The sequence below is a fragment of the Pituophis catenifer genome, unplaced genomic scaffold (assembly GCF_029215685.1).
Source record: "Pituophis catenifer annectens isolate HBS135680 unplaced genomic scaffold, rPitCat1.0.hap2 SCAF_6, whole genome shotgun sequence".
NCBI lineage: Eukaryota > Metazoa > Chordata > Lepidosauria > Squamata > Colubridae > Pituophis > Pituophis catenifer.
Genome location: NW_027256886.1, coordinates 32597571 through 32615117, shown reverse-complemented (window position 1 = coordinate 32615117; position 17547 = coordinate 32597571). Strand labels below are relative to the sequence as shown.

The following is a 17547-nucleotide window of genomic DNA, read 5'->3' as shown; positions in this document are numbered from 1 at the left end:
TTTATGTTGAAAGCCAATGAAAATTTACCATGGATCCTTTAAACAAAGTTTGCTGTGTGGTTTCTCAAGTTTGTAAAAGTGCTTTGAAATAGTTTGGTTGCACAGAACTGAAAGAACCTACTGTGTTCAAGGCTAATATTCAGGGGAAAAAATCTATCCAAAGTCGAAAGAAAAAAAGGAAATAAATGGATTTGCTTCCATGTCTGATTTTTTGGGGTAAATACTAATGATTTTTCTTCTGTTTCTTCCTTTTAGTATTTTAGTATTAATTGTATTTGCTAACTGTGTATTTAATTTTTTAAAAAAATAAAGCCGCCTAAATGGATAAAAAAGAGATGAACAAATATAGTAGAACTCAAGAGATTCTACCTTTATTTTATATTGTTTTTTTATTTTTCAAAAGTGATTATGCTGAAAGCAGTAGTGCACATATTGTATGCATAATCATGTAAGGTGTGACAAAATTAGGATAAATATAAAATCTACGACAAAATGCTGTTTTCAGTAGTAATAGTTTTAATACTCAAAGTAGAATATTTATTAGGTTAACCTAGCAGAAGGGCATGTTTATTTTTTTCTTGTCTCTTACTTCATATTATGTTGTATATAGAATATGCTATATGTATTAAAGATAATCCTGGAAAAATCATTTATTTCAAAGATTTTTCTTTTGCAGGCAGAATAGAATTTAAACATATTTAGGGAAGTTGACATGGATTGTCATTGAAAACTATATTTTCTAAGAAAACATAATTCACTATACATAAAATAGCAATGTTAAAGCCTTAGACCATTTATTTATTGCTTATGCTTTTAATTAAAACCTTGTGATTTGATTTTACTGGTTCCTTTGTCAACAGAATTTTGTTTGGGTACTATTTCTCTTACACTGTCTGCACTTAACCCAAATCTGTTATAAATTGTTTTGCTGATGAATACCACTCCATCAGCAAAATGATATCATTACAGTACATACCACCTACGCGTCGAGAAGGGACGTTCAGGCAAGCAACGTCCGTTTTATACTAGAAGTCTAGTATAAGAAATATAGAAGTTATTTCCTGTTTCCATATTTATTCCATATTTATTTATGCATTTTGAATTTTGAATTATGCAAATAAATAATTTAGCATTAGGCTAATCAGTATCAATTGATGTTGGTTATTTATATTTTAGTACATTTGATTCCTGTTAAACCAATTAAAGACGATGGTCTGCATTCCAAGAATCGAAAGAGAATAATGCCTAATCCACTAACAGAGCCACCTGCTATCGATCCTATTTATGAAGCCCAGTTTTATTGTAATGTTCCCAGCATCTCTGAACGCAGTATGGAAGGTAACTATGCAATTTTGTTGTTGACTGCTCTTTTATTTTTATTTGCTTAATTCTATTGCAGTTTTGAAACCTTGCTAATAGAATGCTCTCAAATTCCAAACAGAAAGCAGCATTTAACATAAAAGTAAAGACACCGCTCAGACATTACCTACTAGTTTAAGCTTAACTGGAACAGCTGCTCAAATATAATTTTCTCCCTCCCCCACAGGACTGATCTAGTCATGCCTTGCATTTAAAATCCTTAGAAGCTGTAAGTAGAATGAATGGTTTTTATAGAAAAGCATGCAGCTTCTGAATCTGAGCTGCAAGAATTAGAAAATGGATTTTTTTAAAAAATAGCCCAATTAGCACTATTATTTATATGTAGTACAGCAGTAGTCTCTGTTAGATCTGTACCTCATACAGGGGTTTTATGCAGTCATGGGAAATAGGTTCTTTGGTTACCTATTTGATTACTCCAGAACTTTTCCATCGTGGCTCCCTATGTTCGAATCAGGGTGCTTCCTCCTAAATGAGTTAAAATGTCTGGTCCAGCCGAAAAATAAAATAGGTATATGTTTTGCTGTCCCATCATCACTACCAATTGCCTCTGTTCTGGCTTACAGCCAGAGGGCCTTCTCAGTATCACTAGGCAACTAATCAATAGCTCTGTCCATTGGGTTGTCAGAATTCACCCCTCTCCTTTCACCCATCCCCCTCTCTTTTCCTGGGGACCAGCTGCCTAGTGCAAAAGAAAGAAGATGGCAGGGGAAAGGAGCTTTTCATCCAGAGCAATGACCTGCATCAGCCCAAATTATTGACACCCTGAAGCGCAGCTGACAGAGAGAATATAAGTAGGGCTTGCATGAAATGCATTCTGTTTCAATATCCAGTACCCTTATTAGCTGCTTTTTATATGATAATCAAAATTGATGAAACTGACAGGCATCTTGGAGTCATTGTGCTTGAAGCCACAGAGAAAAGGGTTCTTTCTCTCCTCCTTCACAATACACATACCACCACAAATACTTTTAAAAAAATAGTTTTTATTGCTTTTAAAATAATAACAGAAAAAAGCAAAAGAAATAAAACACAAGAATTCAAGCATTATCCAAAAAAACAAAGAACCATAACAGATGTTTAAAGAAATAAGTGAAAATAAATGCAACTGAAAAAAAATTAAAGCATAAATATGCCGTTAGAACAATGAGCAGTCAATCTATATATAATTATCTAATACATATCATTATTTTCATATATATTATATATAAATAAAACTCTTATGTCTTCTCACCACAAATACTTGTCAGCTGCTATTTGGGATCAGCTTGGAGACCTCACCATTTTAGGGGGAGAACCTGGTTTGAAATAACTTTTCTTGTACTCAGGGCTGAATGGCCCTTGTCACAATTTGTTGGCTGCCTTAGGAGGAAAAATGCTTAAGTAAAACTGAGAATAGATTGGGAAAAAGATGAACGCAATATTATGGGGACTTGGCAGTAAAAGAAGGATACCAGTTCATGTTCATGTAGTGGCTAAAAAAAAGTAAAAAAAAAAGGTCCCAAATCCTACTGACTGAATTTAGAGAGAATTATATCCAGTAAGTGAGTATAAGAATGCAGCAGTTATTTCTCTATCATACTGTCAAACCTACTCAGAAGAGTTTATTTGGGGAGTTCTTGATCTAGCTAAATAACTCCTGGGTCACTTCATCTCTCTTGTGTGAAATATGTCTCTCACACAAAGAGTTTTATAACCTTTTGTGGAAAACGATCTCAACTGTTACAATTGTTCAGTGCCAAGGTTGTATATTTAATGAAAGGTGTAAATGTATTTTAAATTCTTGGAGTTCAATTGGAATTCTAAAAGGGATCCCCATTATGAGTCTATTCTTGCTTTTTTTCTTATAGGTCATGGACCTCACTATTTTAAACTGATTTCTGTTCATGTACTAATTCGCCATGGAGACCGATATCCTCTGTATGCCATTCCCCGAACAAAACGGCCAGACATTGACTGTACATTAATGCCTAACAGGTAACATTTCTGTATTATACTAATGCTTTGTATATTTTATTTCTACACAGATAATGTTAGTGCCTGATCAAAATTCATAATCATTTTTGAATAGATTGTCATCAGTTTAAGCACAGATCTACAAACTTTTTCTATAAAAGGATTCTTTCATGCTTTATTTCTATAGTGTTCTGAATATTCATTCACACAATATTGATAAACTTATATTCTTATTTTCCTTTCTCTTTCTGTCATTAATCTCCTTTCTCCCACTTACTCCAAAATTGGTAGAATTTTCAACAGAGGTGACTCACAGCTGTAGAAAATATTTTAATCCTTTACTGAAAGCACTGGAATTTCAGCTGATTGGAAAGCATAAAGCTGCCTTTCTGGTCTTCCTCCAATCAGTGCTAAAAGCATGTGTTGATGAGTGGGTGGATTTGTTAGTACTTAATAATATTATACTGGTTTTGTATTCTAGTTATTTTATACATAAATAGAGATGATCTTACCATTAGGTTTACAATTTAAAGATGCAATACTGAAGAGGAAAAGAAAATAATATCAATATTATCAATTCTAACATCTTAGATTTTCATAAATGGTGAAAAGGGTGTTGCATTATTGCTTTGAATATAAGAGAAGTTTGATGGAGGAATAATTGCCAGAATAATAACATATTAAAAAGTAAAAATTGATTTAAGATTGTTTTAAGATGGCAAAAGCCAATCATTTACTTATTCGTTTATTCATTCATTCTACTAGGCTTTTTCATTTTTAAGATAATATATTATGCCAATTCTGTAGAAAATATTCATTTCAATGGATGTTTTAATTTGAAGTTATAAAGAAGCTGGATATTTCAGCAGAATGACAATTGCAAATAAACTAAGATTATTTCCAAACTAGAAGGGTTCAGCAAGGAAGGGTGGGAAAATAATTCCAAAGGCAAGAATATAAATATTCTCATCTGATAATATAATAACTTTAGAAGCTATTATGTATGTCAAAGGAGGCAATACCAAGTACTGATTGAAAGAAGGCCCAAACATTGCACCTGACATATTTATACTGTTTTCTTACCTTGAATCTGTAAATAACTGTTCATAAATAGAATGGGTTAAAATTTGAAGAATGTTGTGCTTACTCTGTAACATGTAAATATTGTGTCTGTTTCTGTCTCTTCTGTCTCATTCAGTGAGTCAGTCTTCAGAAGCATCTCAAATTTTTCATACAATTGTGAAGTAAAATCATTTAAGAGAGAACCAAACTTACTAACCTTTTGTGATAAACACATTTCCTCAAATAGAATGCTGAAGTGAGCCATGCATAATAAACTTTCTAGAGTAGCCTTACTGGTGAATAGAAGTAAATTGAATTGGCTCTAGTAAGCAATTACATTTTGTAATAAGATAAGTGATGAATAAGTTGTTAATTGCACTGATTGGATTTTTAATGAACTTACTCTAGGGAATGAAATATTAATTGAAGAGAGATAATTTAAAGCCTTTTGGACATTTTATAGGACATGACAACCACAGTTCTAAAAATATCTGGTATAATAGTACTAGAAAAAAGTCCAAAGTTGTCAAAGGCATTCTATGATAATATTAATTAAATCACTATTTTAATTCTTCTATAAAGTTGAAAAGTAACAAAGCCAAAGCCAGCAAACCACATTGTAGAGACTTACATTGTAACTGTTATTTATACAAAGTTCTTTTGTTCTTTTTTTCTATGTAAAATTAGTTATGAAACGATATTGAGTTTATATCTCCTAATTTAGCTGTTATCCCCATGCAGTTGCTATTATGACAACGCAGTTGTGTAAGATTATATGAGTGCTGTCCATATAACCTATGGTTTATGAAACATTTAGCCATTTAGCTACAAAAGTAGTGTATGTGAAGTGAGTTTGAATATTTATAAATGGTAGTGTTTTCTTTGTTCATTTATGAACTTTTTTTCATACGTACTTATATGTCTATCACGCAGAGTAAGCTATGTTATGCAAAGCAGAAAAAAAGGAATAGAAATACAATCAAATCTACAGCATTTACTTTGCCCCTTTAATCCTTGCATCATATAGTTTCAGCCACTATATCTATGTATACACTGCTTCATGTATTCATTTATATCCCACTTTTTGGAGGATCTCCCGTACAACAGCAAATGACAACCTTCTTGGTCTTCCACTTGCTTTTAACCCATTTACTCATTTTTTATTTGTTTGTTTTTAATTTGATCTTTATTTATTCTTTGTATGTATGTGACCGACCACTTACAGTTTTGTTTTGTTTTGTTTTGTTTTAGTCATATTTGCAGTCAGTCCACATTAATTCAGCACCATTTGTTCTTGACCTTATCTCTTGTTTTACCAAACATATTTCTTAATTACAGTACATTATTTCCAGAGTTTCTCCTTACATATAACAGGTTGTCATTTCCATTTAACAAAGTAGGTAGAAACAGCCATTTTCACTTTTTAAAAATTTCTTTCACAATCTTTATGCTACCTTATAGGTGTACATACTTTCAGTTTCCCCAACTTTAGATAGTGTAATTGCTTTTATTTTTGCAATTTATATATTGCACATGACTTCTTTTACTCTATTTTCTCCATCAACATGGAAGAGAATATTTTGGAGTTGGTGAGAATGGAATAAGTTGAGAAATAAGGAAACCAGAACAAAACAGCAACTTCCTTTATCATTGCCAAAGTTGGGGGAAGCAGGAGTGGCACACAAAAAAAGGAGAAAGTAAAGTTCCTAGGGTTTGGATTGGATTCACTGGTATTAATTATTTAGAAATTGTGTCTGCTTTTTCTAATTCAATCCACTATCACCAATAATTGATTATACAGTAGCTAGTAATTTCCAAGAAAAAAACAGACCTTTTTTTCAAGGTGAAAAACCTTGTATGATAAACACTTGACAGTCCTATGGATGCATTCAGCAAGGATTTGACTAAGAAATGGATGAGAGGTAGAGAATGGGGAAAGGGGAAAGCTTAACTCCATCCTTCAATGACAGCAGCTTTTGTGGGAGAAAGTTTGTTTGGCAGAGAATTCCTGATTTTATGGTGGAAGATGTGCTTCTGGTGGATACTCATTAAGGGGTCAGTTGGTTGGCAAAGCAGCATTGGTTGGATTGGCTATATCAACTTTTAATTAATGTATGTTGTAGAAAAAGGATAGGGTAGTCAGCAGGCATTACAGCTCCAGATTTGATACAGGGGGTGGATAGACTATTTAAGGCATTTGCGGGGGATATGCATTTTGGGACCACTTGGTAGAGAAATGAAAAAGGTCTGACAGTAGGCTTTGGTTATTATATTCAATTAGGATAAAGAGAGAGAGACAGAGAGAAACCTCTTATTTCATTCAGTCTGTTGTTCTTGTCATCTTTTATTCTTTTTCCTTTTAAAAATTATATTGTAATTACCATGTTTTGATTGTTGTGGGCTGCCTAGAATTGTTGGGAGTTTCAAGGTTACATATAACTCATACAGACCAAAGACATCAAGCATGCAGACATCTGTGGAGTTCTTAAATTAGAAAAAAAATCACAATTGGTAAGGATGCTAAATATCACAGAAAACAATTGATAGTGATGAAGTGAACTGAAATAACATAGTTTTGTTCTCTGGCCCTCAAAAATAAATGAAGGTGCATAAAAATAAATGAAGATGCGCCATCGCTGGCTATTGGGGGCGAATCATTGGCCCCCATGGAAAGGGCTCGTAACTTGGGCATCCTCCTGGACTCACGGCTGTCTTTAGAAGAGCACTTGACGGCCGTGACCGGGAGGATTTTTCATCAGGTTCGCCTGATTCGCCAGTTGCGTCCCTTTCTAGATCGGGACTCGTTACGCACAGTCACTCATGCCCTCGTCACCTCTCGTCTGGACTATTGTAATGCTCTCTACATGGGGCTCCCCTTGAGGTGCACCCGGAGGCTCCAACTGGCGCAGAGTGCGGCCGCGCGGGTGGTTATGGGAGCAACATGGAGCTCCCATGTAACACCTCTCCTGCGCGAGCTGCACTGGCTCCCGGTGGTCTTCTGGGTGCGCTTCAAGGTTCTGGTTACCACCTTTAAAGCGCTCCATGGCTTAGGACCTGGTTACTTACGGGACCGCCTACTACCATCAACAGCCTCCCACCGACCAGTACGCTCCCACAGAGAGGGGCTCCTCCAGGTGCCGTCGGCCAAACAATGTCGGCTGTCGGCCCCTAGGGGGAGAGCCTTCTCTGTGGGGGCACCGACGATCTGGAATGAGCTCCCCCCAGAGATACGGAGGATTCCGGATCTGCGCACCTTCCGCCGCGAGTTGAAGACGCTTTTATTTCATCAAGCTGGCCTCGCCTAAATCTTCTCCCTTTTAAGTGTAAATTTTAAATTTTTAATATATATTAAAATTATGGGTATTTTAAATTATGGGTATTAATTCAGCCAAATTTATTTAATTCATTTTATTCTATTTTAAATTTTGTATATTTATGTGTTTTATTTCATGGCTGTGCACCGCCCTGAGTCCTTCGGGAGTAGGGCGGTATAGAAATTCAATTAAATAAATAAATAAATAATAAATAAATAAATAAATAAATAAATAAATAAATAAATAAATAGTATCCTAGAGAAGTAAAAAGAAGTTTAATTGTAGGGTGAAAAATAATAATGAACTTAGACAAGATCATGTTATCTATTTCTATGACAACACAGCCAGAATAGTTGAAACACTGTTTTTCCAGTAATGAATGGCTTTAAGAACTGAACAGTGAATAAGAAAGAAGAGAGAAAGAGAAGAATTATGACCTTGACTAAAAAAATAATGACTAAGGATACAGTGGACTTCAAGAGGCACTAATCAATCCATCCTGGTTTAAATAAAGACTAGAATAGGCTTTCATCAAAAAAGCAGAACTTCACAAACTGTATGTAATGCAAAGTATTATGAACCAAAGAAAGCAAAGCTTTGTGTTTGGGAAATTTGTAAGAAATAGAAAGAATGGTAGCTAGTGAATACAAGGATAAAAGTGATAAGTGGAATGACTTCAGAACATCTGTAGATTTATGCTGGAGATATATCAGGATGGCAATATATCAGAATATATTTATCAACATAGTTGTCAGGAGTCAGATTCAACTTAGGGGCACTCTGGTTACATCTCAAGTTATATATTTATGAAATAAAGGGTCAGATTGCACATTTAATAACTTCCACATTAACCTATTTTATGGAAATCAAAACTGAAGAATCATTCTAGAGGCTCAAGCACATTAACAAAATACTTTTTTCATTGTGCATAAATAGCATCATCAATCTCCACACTGTTGCCTGGATACTGTTAATTGGCCATTCAAAAGAAAGATTCTTAATACGTTTTTTTTAATGGAAAAGTAATTAACCAATGAATGTACTTTCAGCTGCTTTGCATTTCTTTCTTTGCATTTCTTCAACTCCATTCTTTTCTTGTGAATACTAGCACGCCTAGTGAAACTTCTAGAATGTGGGAGTGCAGGATTTTTTTCTTGAGGTACAAATGCTTCCACATACTCCCTTTGAGGAGTAGCTTTTCATGAATGTATGTATGTTAGCATTGCTTAGATACTGTTTACTGAGACATAAGCAGAATGCTTTCTGACAAAAGCAGTACTGGTTTTTCATGAGGTAAATTGTAAATGTTAGTGTTTAGGATATAATAGTGAAGTGATTCTTAAAAGAGCTTCAGGTTTCTAAACAATACATTTTTATGTAATATTTCATTGGAAATTGAAAAGTCTTTTCAGTGTTTTTATATTGTTTTAGAAAGTTTGTAAATTCTTAAGTTTTTATTGTATGTCATACAAAAGTATACAGATTATGCAGTATGATTGTGTGAGCAGATATTTCATGAAGAGTGTTGAAGAATATTCTTACAAGTAATAAATTATACTCAAATGCATAACAAATTCTGAAATGTGTATAAACAATGTCAAGAAAAGAAAGTTTGTTAAATTCCTATTTGTTTCAAATTATCTCTGACATTTTTCTGGATAAGAATGAAGTTACAACTTTACTTGTGGGGATGGAGCTTGATAGAAAGTGCAAAATGTTTCTTGATTCTTAGACCTGATTTGGAGACAAAGTGAAATTTGATTGCATGTAGGGGATCACTTTTTTAAGAGATGGGAGATAATGTGACTGTTAATCTTGGTGGATCTGTTAGCAGCTTTTGATATTGCTGACTGCACTAACGACTTGGTTTATACATTTAGATTACTACATTATATTGGGCCTGTTCCTATTTTTGCGGAATAGTATATATTCAACCAAGCAGAGAAGTCAATTTATTTTAAATACAGGTAGTCTTCAACTTATGACCACAATGGAGCTCCACATTTCTGTTGTTAAATGCGACATTTGTTAAGTGATGTTTTTGCCCCATTTTACAACCTTTCTTGTCACAATTAAGTGAATCACTGCAGTTGATAGGTTAGTGACATGATGGTTAAGTGACTCTGGTTTCCCCATTGACTTTGTGTCAGCAGGTGATCACATGATTTGGGACAATTAAACTATGTTTCCTTTATAACTGCAAAAATTGTGACAGATTTTTTTCAAATTCCACTGGAAAAAATGAAGGAACTATATTCCTACTGCAATTAAGCTTTTTGCCTCAAATTTCTTCAACTTTTTATGAGATAAAATTAGGGCCTGACAAAACAAGTTAGCTTTTAAAGAGCCTTTTCCTAGATATCCAGATGTGTGTTCCACTGTATTGCTGAGATTAGAAGCTGCTTTCCTTAGGATAGAAGCCGAAGTCTGGCAAATAATATTTTTCACTGGCTAAGGCTCAGCTTGATGACTATGACGCTTTTCTTAGTAATTGTTTCATACAGGTATACTATAGATTCAAGTAGTGGAGAAATGTTATAAACAAATTGCACACCTGTGGCCTTTCCTGTGAATAGTTTCCAAGATCCTTGCTTCAACAATACAGTCAAAGTGATGACTAAGTAGTAGATTAAGGATATAGAATTACAAAGGAACACGGTCGAACTATCAGGTTTTATTGGTCTGTTAGCAAACATTCAAGATACTACCCTGCAATTTACCTAAAGCTGCATGCTATTCTAAATATAGGTAGTCTTTGACTTACAATCACAATTGGGCCTGAACTTCTTTTTCTATGGGAGGCAATTGTTCAATGAGTCACACCTGATTTTATTATCTTTTTGTCATTTACGTGAATTACTGAGGTTGTTAAGTGACTCGTGTTATTAAGTGAATCCAGCCTCCTCCAGTGCCTTTGCTTGTTAGAAGCTGGGAAGGTCTTAAATGGTGATTATGTGATGTCATGATACTGCAACTGTTGTAAATACATGCCAATAGCCAAGCACCTGAATTGTGATCATATGATCATGGAGACAATCATAAGTCACTTTTTCAGTACTGTTGTAACTTTGGATCAGAGGTGGGTTTCAGCAGGTTCTAACCAGTTCTGGAGAACCAGTAGCAGAAATTTTTAGTAGTTCGGAGAACCGGTAGTAAAAATTTTGCCTGGCCCCGCCCCCATCTATTCTCTGCCTCCCAAGTCCCAGCTGATCAGGAGGAAATGGGGATTTTGCAGTAACCTTTCCCTGGAGTGGGAATGGAAATTTTACAGTATCCTTCCCCTCCCCCGCCCACCATGCCACATCCACCAAGCCATGTCATGCCCACTAAGCCTCACCCACGGAACCACTAGTAAAAAAATTTGAAACCCACCACTGCCTTGGATGACTACTAAATGAATGGTTCCAAATTGAGGACTACCTGTGTCATTGGGCCTTCTCCAGCCTGCTTGAATGCTCTTCCATCAGCTATCTTAGAGAGATATTAAGAAAGTGCTCAGCCATAGAGAAGCTTTGGGTATATCAATCAGGGGAGGATGAATTATTAGAGCATATATTCTTCAATGCATGTTCCATAATATTACTTTATATTTTTATAGGGTTTGTTTTTTAGTTTTAAAACTAAAGAGATATTTAAAAGTTGGCTGGCCTATAAATGAAACGAATAAATAATATGTTAAATAAGGTTACTGCAACCTGTAATAGTGAAAATCCCTGTCAACTCTGACACATTTTATGAGTATTAATTTTTAGTTGCCATGAGCCCCAAGATGGCATATATGATTGCAAAATACTTCTCTAGGATCCATTGTAGTAAGGCTAATATATATGTTTATTTGACTATTATTGAAAACATTTTGCATGGTTATATTTTATGGTTGGTCAATATGCATGAGTTCTTGGCTAAGATGATAATAAAGCAAAACTGAAACCAGTTAAGTAAATAATTTGTTTTAAGTTGTAATTATGTGTAATAATATCTGCAGTGAAATGAAAGCAGTTTGGCACCACCTTGTGGTATACAGTAAGTATTTAAAAAAATCAGACAAGATAGTAAACACTAGTCTGACTTATTTTAAGTGCTTCTTGTAATTTCAAAAATTCAAAATAACATCACATGGAAATTAAATTCATTTTTAAAAAAATCAGATTAACTTTTGGAATGCATAGCACTAGAACTATATACAGTAACTTTTCTTATTTTATTTTAAAACATAAAGTTTACTTTTCTTTTTAAAAGTATTTTTAAAATTCCCTACAAATTAATAGAATAAAAAAATAAGAACATCATAGTCTTTAAAGTGAGCACCCTTAAATAGATCATACCTCATTACAATAAAATGTCCAAAACCTGAAAAATGTTAGTAAAAAGTTATTTATAGTATCAATAGAGTTACGTCTATATTAGATTAATGGGGATAATGAAAGTTGTTGTATTTGTATCAGGATGTGTGTGATGGCTTAGTGGTTAAAAATCCTGAGCTTGTCTGCTGGAAATTTGACAGCCCAGATTTGAGATCTGAGTGTTGCATGACAATATGATCACCTGTTCCTTGTCCCAGTTTCTGCCAACCTAGCAGTTCAACAACATGCAAATGCGAGTAGATAAATAGGTACCACTTCAGTGAGAAGGTAATAGCATTCCATGTATCTTGGTGTATAGTCACGCTGACCACATGACCATAGTAGTGTCTTTGGACAATGTTGCCTCCCTTGGCGACGAAACAGAGATGAGCACCACCCTCTAGAGTCAGACACATTTGGACCTTTACCTTTACTTGTATAATATGTGACATTTATTTATTTGTATCCTGTCTTTTATTTTTACAAATAACTCAAGGGGATGAACATATCAAACACACCTTCCTCCTCCTATTTTCCTTGCAACAACATCCTGTGAGATGGCTCAGCTGAGAAAGAGTGATTGGCCCAAAGTCACCCAGCTGGCTTTCATAGCTAAGATAGGACTTGACTTACAGTCTCCTAATTTCCAACCTGGTGCCTTAACCTCTAGACCAAGTATATATAAATATATAAAAACTTCTAAGAAAAATACATAGAAATTGTTTATATTTTCTTGCGACCCAGTAGTAAAAGTGGCGGGAGGCTCCGCCCACCCACCCGGATATCATCATGGATGATCTGTGCATGCGCAGAAGCACGCATGTACGAGTGAAGCGTGCGCACGCGCGTCCTCCCATTGCAAACAGGTAGTAAAGGTAAGTAGAACCCACCCCTGTTTCATACCCTTAAATAGCTGTTTTGGTTAATCTCTTTTAGAAAGCCTTCCCATCCTTTGCTTGAAGCTTTTATTAGCCATATGTCTAAAGGATCAGAAGCCCAAATGGATGGATCTTTGAGTAGCCTGCCTCGATACCCAAGCCATTCACTGTGTGAAATGGGAGAACTTACGCAGACAGGTACATACATACAACTGGTTTATTTTCATTTCTAATAAAAATCAGTATGCTGGTGATGCTTTGATTTTTTTTCTTAAAAGTTTTTGAAAAGACTTAAGAAATATTTTAAATGCCTTTTCAGGGAGCATATTGATCCTTTGCACAGCATAATATAGTTTCAGTAAGAAATTCTCATTTTTCCTCCCTTGTCTGAATAACTCTTTAAAACTAGCATGTTTCCCGTTTTTAAGCCATTTTGTATTTGGCTGGTCAGTTGAAAAAACTTCTGGTATAGTTACTGATATATATAAAAAGACAAACCTACCATTTGGGTTGTAATCTAAAAATACAATGCTAAAGGAAAAAGGGTCTTAAGAGGAAAAGTAAACAGTAACAAATTTTCATGCTTTAAAGTTACTAGACTTTGGTGAGGTTCCCTTAACTGTGAATGCAATTGTAGTCCTCTTAACAAAGTTCTTTAAAATAATGAGCTGTTTTTTATTGAACTACAGTTTACAAATAGCTCTCTGCTTTCCCCTAGCTACGCTTGCTATAAATATAAATAAACAATAAACAGGAAGCAGTAGTATTGCCTCCCTTGTACTATGTTGTTTTAGCCTGACATTATCAGAAAAAAATGGATTGATCTTAGAACTTGGCTTTCCATCAGTAATTTATGTCATAATGTTATAAATGTATTTTTTTATTATTACATTGATTAATATATCGTGATTTTGGTGAGTCTTTGTGTTTTTCTGGACTGTATTTGTTAAACAGAATTGTCTTTAGAGCTAAGCTGCTGTAGTAATCATTTGTGAAGAAATAAGATAATTGAAATTTTTTCTTCATAGTTTGTTAAATTAAATTAGTCTTTCAATAGTTTTTAAAATATTATTTATGTCTAAGTGCTGATTATATGGTTATACAACCAGAAGGTACATTTTATTATTCTTCAGAATAATAAATTGTGGGTTTGGTGCTTATTAATTAGTGTTGCATAAATTTCAAAAGAGTTTTTACCTCTGATGATGGCTAATGGAAGCATCCTGTTTTGAAATGGTACATTACTTACATTCTACTAAAATTTACATAATGTTAATTGCATCCTTTGTTATAAAGGAAGCAAAAATAAATGTAGAAAATTTAAAGGAAGATTAACAGAAGAGTCAGAGCAGAGAGTAGGACAAATTGAAAAGATGGAAAGGAAAAGAAAATAATGTTGCTATATAAAACAAGAAAAAAGAAACTGTTTTGATAATCATTCTATAATATATTATGTAGAAGTTTTGTTGATAATCTACAAACAAGAACATACCAGGGTAGCCTATACCTTAAGGTCTGCAAAAACAGGATGGGTTTAAGGGATGAGTGGTTCATTCAAAATGCAGCCCAGAGCGCCCATAACAATTTTTGTAAAGTACAATGAAAACAGGGAAAAAAGATTATTACAACCATGAAGGCATTTTCTGGCAAATGTGGCATTCTTCAACAACAAAACCCACCATGACCATTTGATGCCATTCTGCCAAACAAAGCCAGTTGGTTGCAGATAGGGACTTTCCTTTGAGCAACAGTGCCTGATCAGCCCTTTTGTTATGGAAAGGTTTCATTTAGCACAAAGTTTGTTATACTATCAATATTCTACTTTCTACTTGATCTACTTTATTTAGAAGTTGTGACAGGTCATGCTCATTTCATGGGAAACAACTTCTGTGTTGTTTCATGGGGATTTTTGGGGAATGGGAAGATATTGACAAGAAAATAATATGCTGATTAAATACATCTAGAGAGCTTTATTTATTTATTTATTTAAAATGATTGATTGATTGATTTGATTTGATTTTTATCTAATTTTTAAGTAACTAAACATGGCAAACATATCTAATACTCCTTCCTCCTCCTATTTTATCTACAACACCTAGACCATGAGCTAGGTGGGGCTGGAAGAGTTTCTTGGTTTCCTGGTTTCTAGCACCTTCTGATTTTAAAACCTCCTCATAAATTAGTGTTGCATACCACTTTTTAAAAACGAAGCATCTGCACTGCTTTGCTTCACTTTACCATAAAGCCTCATTTAGCAACTCTAATGATTTAAGAAAGTTTCTAATATGTGCAAAAGCTTTCCCTTTTCCAGTCAGCTAGCAACAGCACCAGAATAAGCTTTTAATGTTTATTTGATACCTCTTTAGGACTTATTGTTATATAAATTATTAATCTTATTTTACATAACATTAAACAAATGTAAATAAATGCACATGGCTAAGGTTTCCTAGATTTTACTTAGAGGAAGACTTACCTTGTTTCTTTCTTTTTAAAGGAATTGTACAACACCTACAAAATGGACAATTGTTACGTGACATATATATAAAGAAGCATAACTTGCTACCAATTGATTGGACAAGTAAACATCTGTATTTGGAGACCACTGGAAAGAGTCGAACTCTGCAAAGTGGACTAGCATTACTCTATTCTTTTCTACCAGACTTTGATTGGAAGAAAATTAATTTTAGGAACCAATGGAGCACAATTTTTTGTTCTGGACACTGTGAATGCCAGAGAAGAAACCATTACCTGGAGGAAGAGCAACGTCGTCAGTATAGCCTCCGAGTGAAAAAAATAGATTTGGAAAAGACTTATGCAGATATGGCCAGAATAGTTGGCATTCCCACCCGGCAGTTAAGAGCTTCTAATCCCATTGATTCTATGTTGTGCCACTTCTGCCATAATGCCAGCTTTCCCTGTACTAAGAATGGTTGCATAGACATCGAGCACTTTAAAGTAATCAAGAAACATCAACTTGAAGATGAAAAGGAGAGGCAAAAAAAGAAATATTATTATTTGTATGCACTACTAGCCACTTATCCAATCCTGAACCAAACAGTCAATCGGATGTTAAGGATTGCAGAAGGCAAGAAAGAAGAATTATTTGTTCTTTTCTCTGCTCACGATGTTACGTTGTCACCTGTTCTTAGTGCCTTAGGCATCACTGGGGCTAAGTTTCCAAGGTTTGCTGCTAGACTAGTCTTTGAGTTATGGAAAGATGAAAAGAAATATAATGAAAACTTTATTCGTATCCTTTACAATGGGGTTGATATTACATTCCAAACTTCCTTCTGCCGGGATTTTAACAAGCATTTTGGCAAGATGATGTGTCCTTTAGAGAAATTTGTCCATTTTGTTAAGCAGGACATGTTTTCACCTTTTAATACCACTAGTTACTATGATGCATGTCGCAGAAGACCGTTCTAAACGGAAGAGGAATAAAGTATTTGATTTTGCATTGTTAAAAGTTTGTCTTTGAGGAAGTTTGATATTGTCAAAGTCTTGTGTGCCTAAGTGCAAATGCATATAGCTTGAAATTATCTTACTTTTGCCAAAATTCATTCTAGATTAATTTAAAATGCCATATCCCATTATTAACCCAGAAGTATAAAAACTATTTTCTTTATGGTCAACATGATTTGTTGCATAATTGATGTAAAACAGATATTGCTTGAGTAACTGAATACATATATTCTGATTACGTAGCATTCTACTGCAAAGATTTAAACATGAAAGCAAATATTAACAACCCCAGTCGATGTCATAGCAGAAAGTTTTTCTTCATTTCACAAACCCATTATTATAATCAGTTATTTTTAAAGAGTTAAAAAAAGCAGCCATTAAAAAAAAGAAAAAGGTGTTTGATTCAAATGTTCTTTGCACATCAGGTTCTGGATACACTTGATCTTAAGCTATGTGTTTCACTTACACTATAGATTGAGTAAAGATTGTTCAAGATGGGGCAGTATTATTTCAAAACTACTCTTTTGAACATGTGGACAATCTCAATCCCTGTAATCAGTGATGTTGAGGAGCACCAGCATTGTAAAAAGTACCTTGTACATGACCAGTGTGGATCAACCTATACAGAAGCTACATAAGACTCCATTTACAATATTGCAGCCGCCTTCTAGAATTCCAAACATATGGAAGCAATTTTTGTTAGAAATCATCATGCCATATACAAAACAACCCGTAGATTATATTGAAAGAAAAACTCTGTTTTTGCACTTTTAGCACTTTATGTGTACTTTGAACACTAATTACAAGTTGTGCCAGATGCTAGAAAAGGATTCAAAAGAAAATACAGAGGAGATAGACATGGAGAAAAAAGTTTTTACATCTTTATTCCACTTCTTTAGAATCTATCTGTTGAAATAATTTATGCTGTAAAAAAGAACAACAATGTGTTTACCATTTGGCTGCATATGACCAAAAGACAACTTAACACAATGCTTAATTTTGTAGTCCCATTAGTACTTTTATAGACTAGGGAATACATTTTATAAAGTGAAACATCTTTTTTACATTATAGTGACATAACTGTTTTCTACTTTCTTCGTAAATGAATGTCAAAACTAGTGTTTCAAACAATCTTTTAATCTTGGTACTTAGATT

The 17547-nt window shown here is 34.2% G+C and overlaps 1 protein-coding gene across 1 annotated transcript; it reads left to right on the top strand.

Annotated features, from left to right (window-relative positions):
- Positions 1–1175: 1175 nt before the first annotated feature.
- PXYLP1 (2-phosphoxylose phosphatase 1) lies at positions 1176–16393 on the top strand. Its single transcript, XM_070945843.1, has 4 exons — positions 1176–1338; positions 3228–3354; positions 12989–13128; positions 15425–16393. Exons 1-4 carry the CDS (start codon positions 1242–1244, stop codon positions 16354–16356), a joined length of 1296 nt encoding a protein of 431 aa, XP_070801944.1. The 5' UTR covers positions 1176–1241; the 3' UTR covers positions 16357–16393.
- Positions 16394–17547: the final 1154 nt, after the last annotated feature.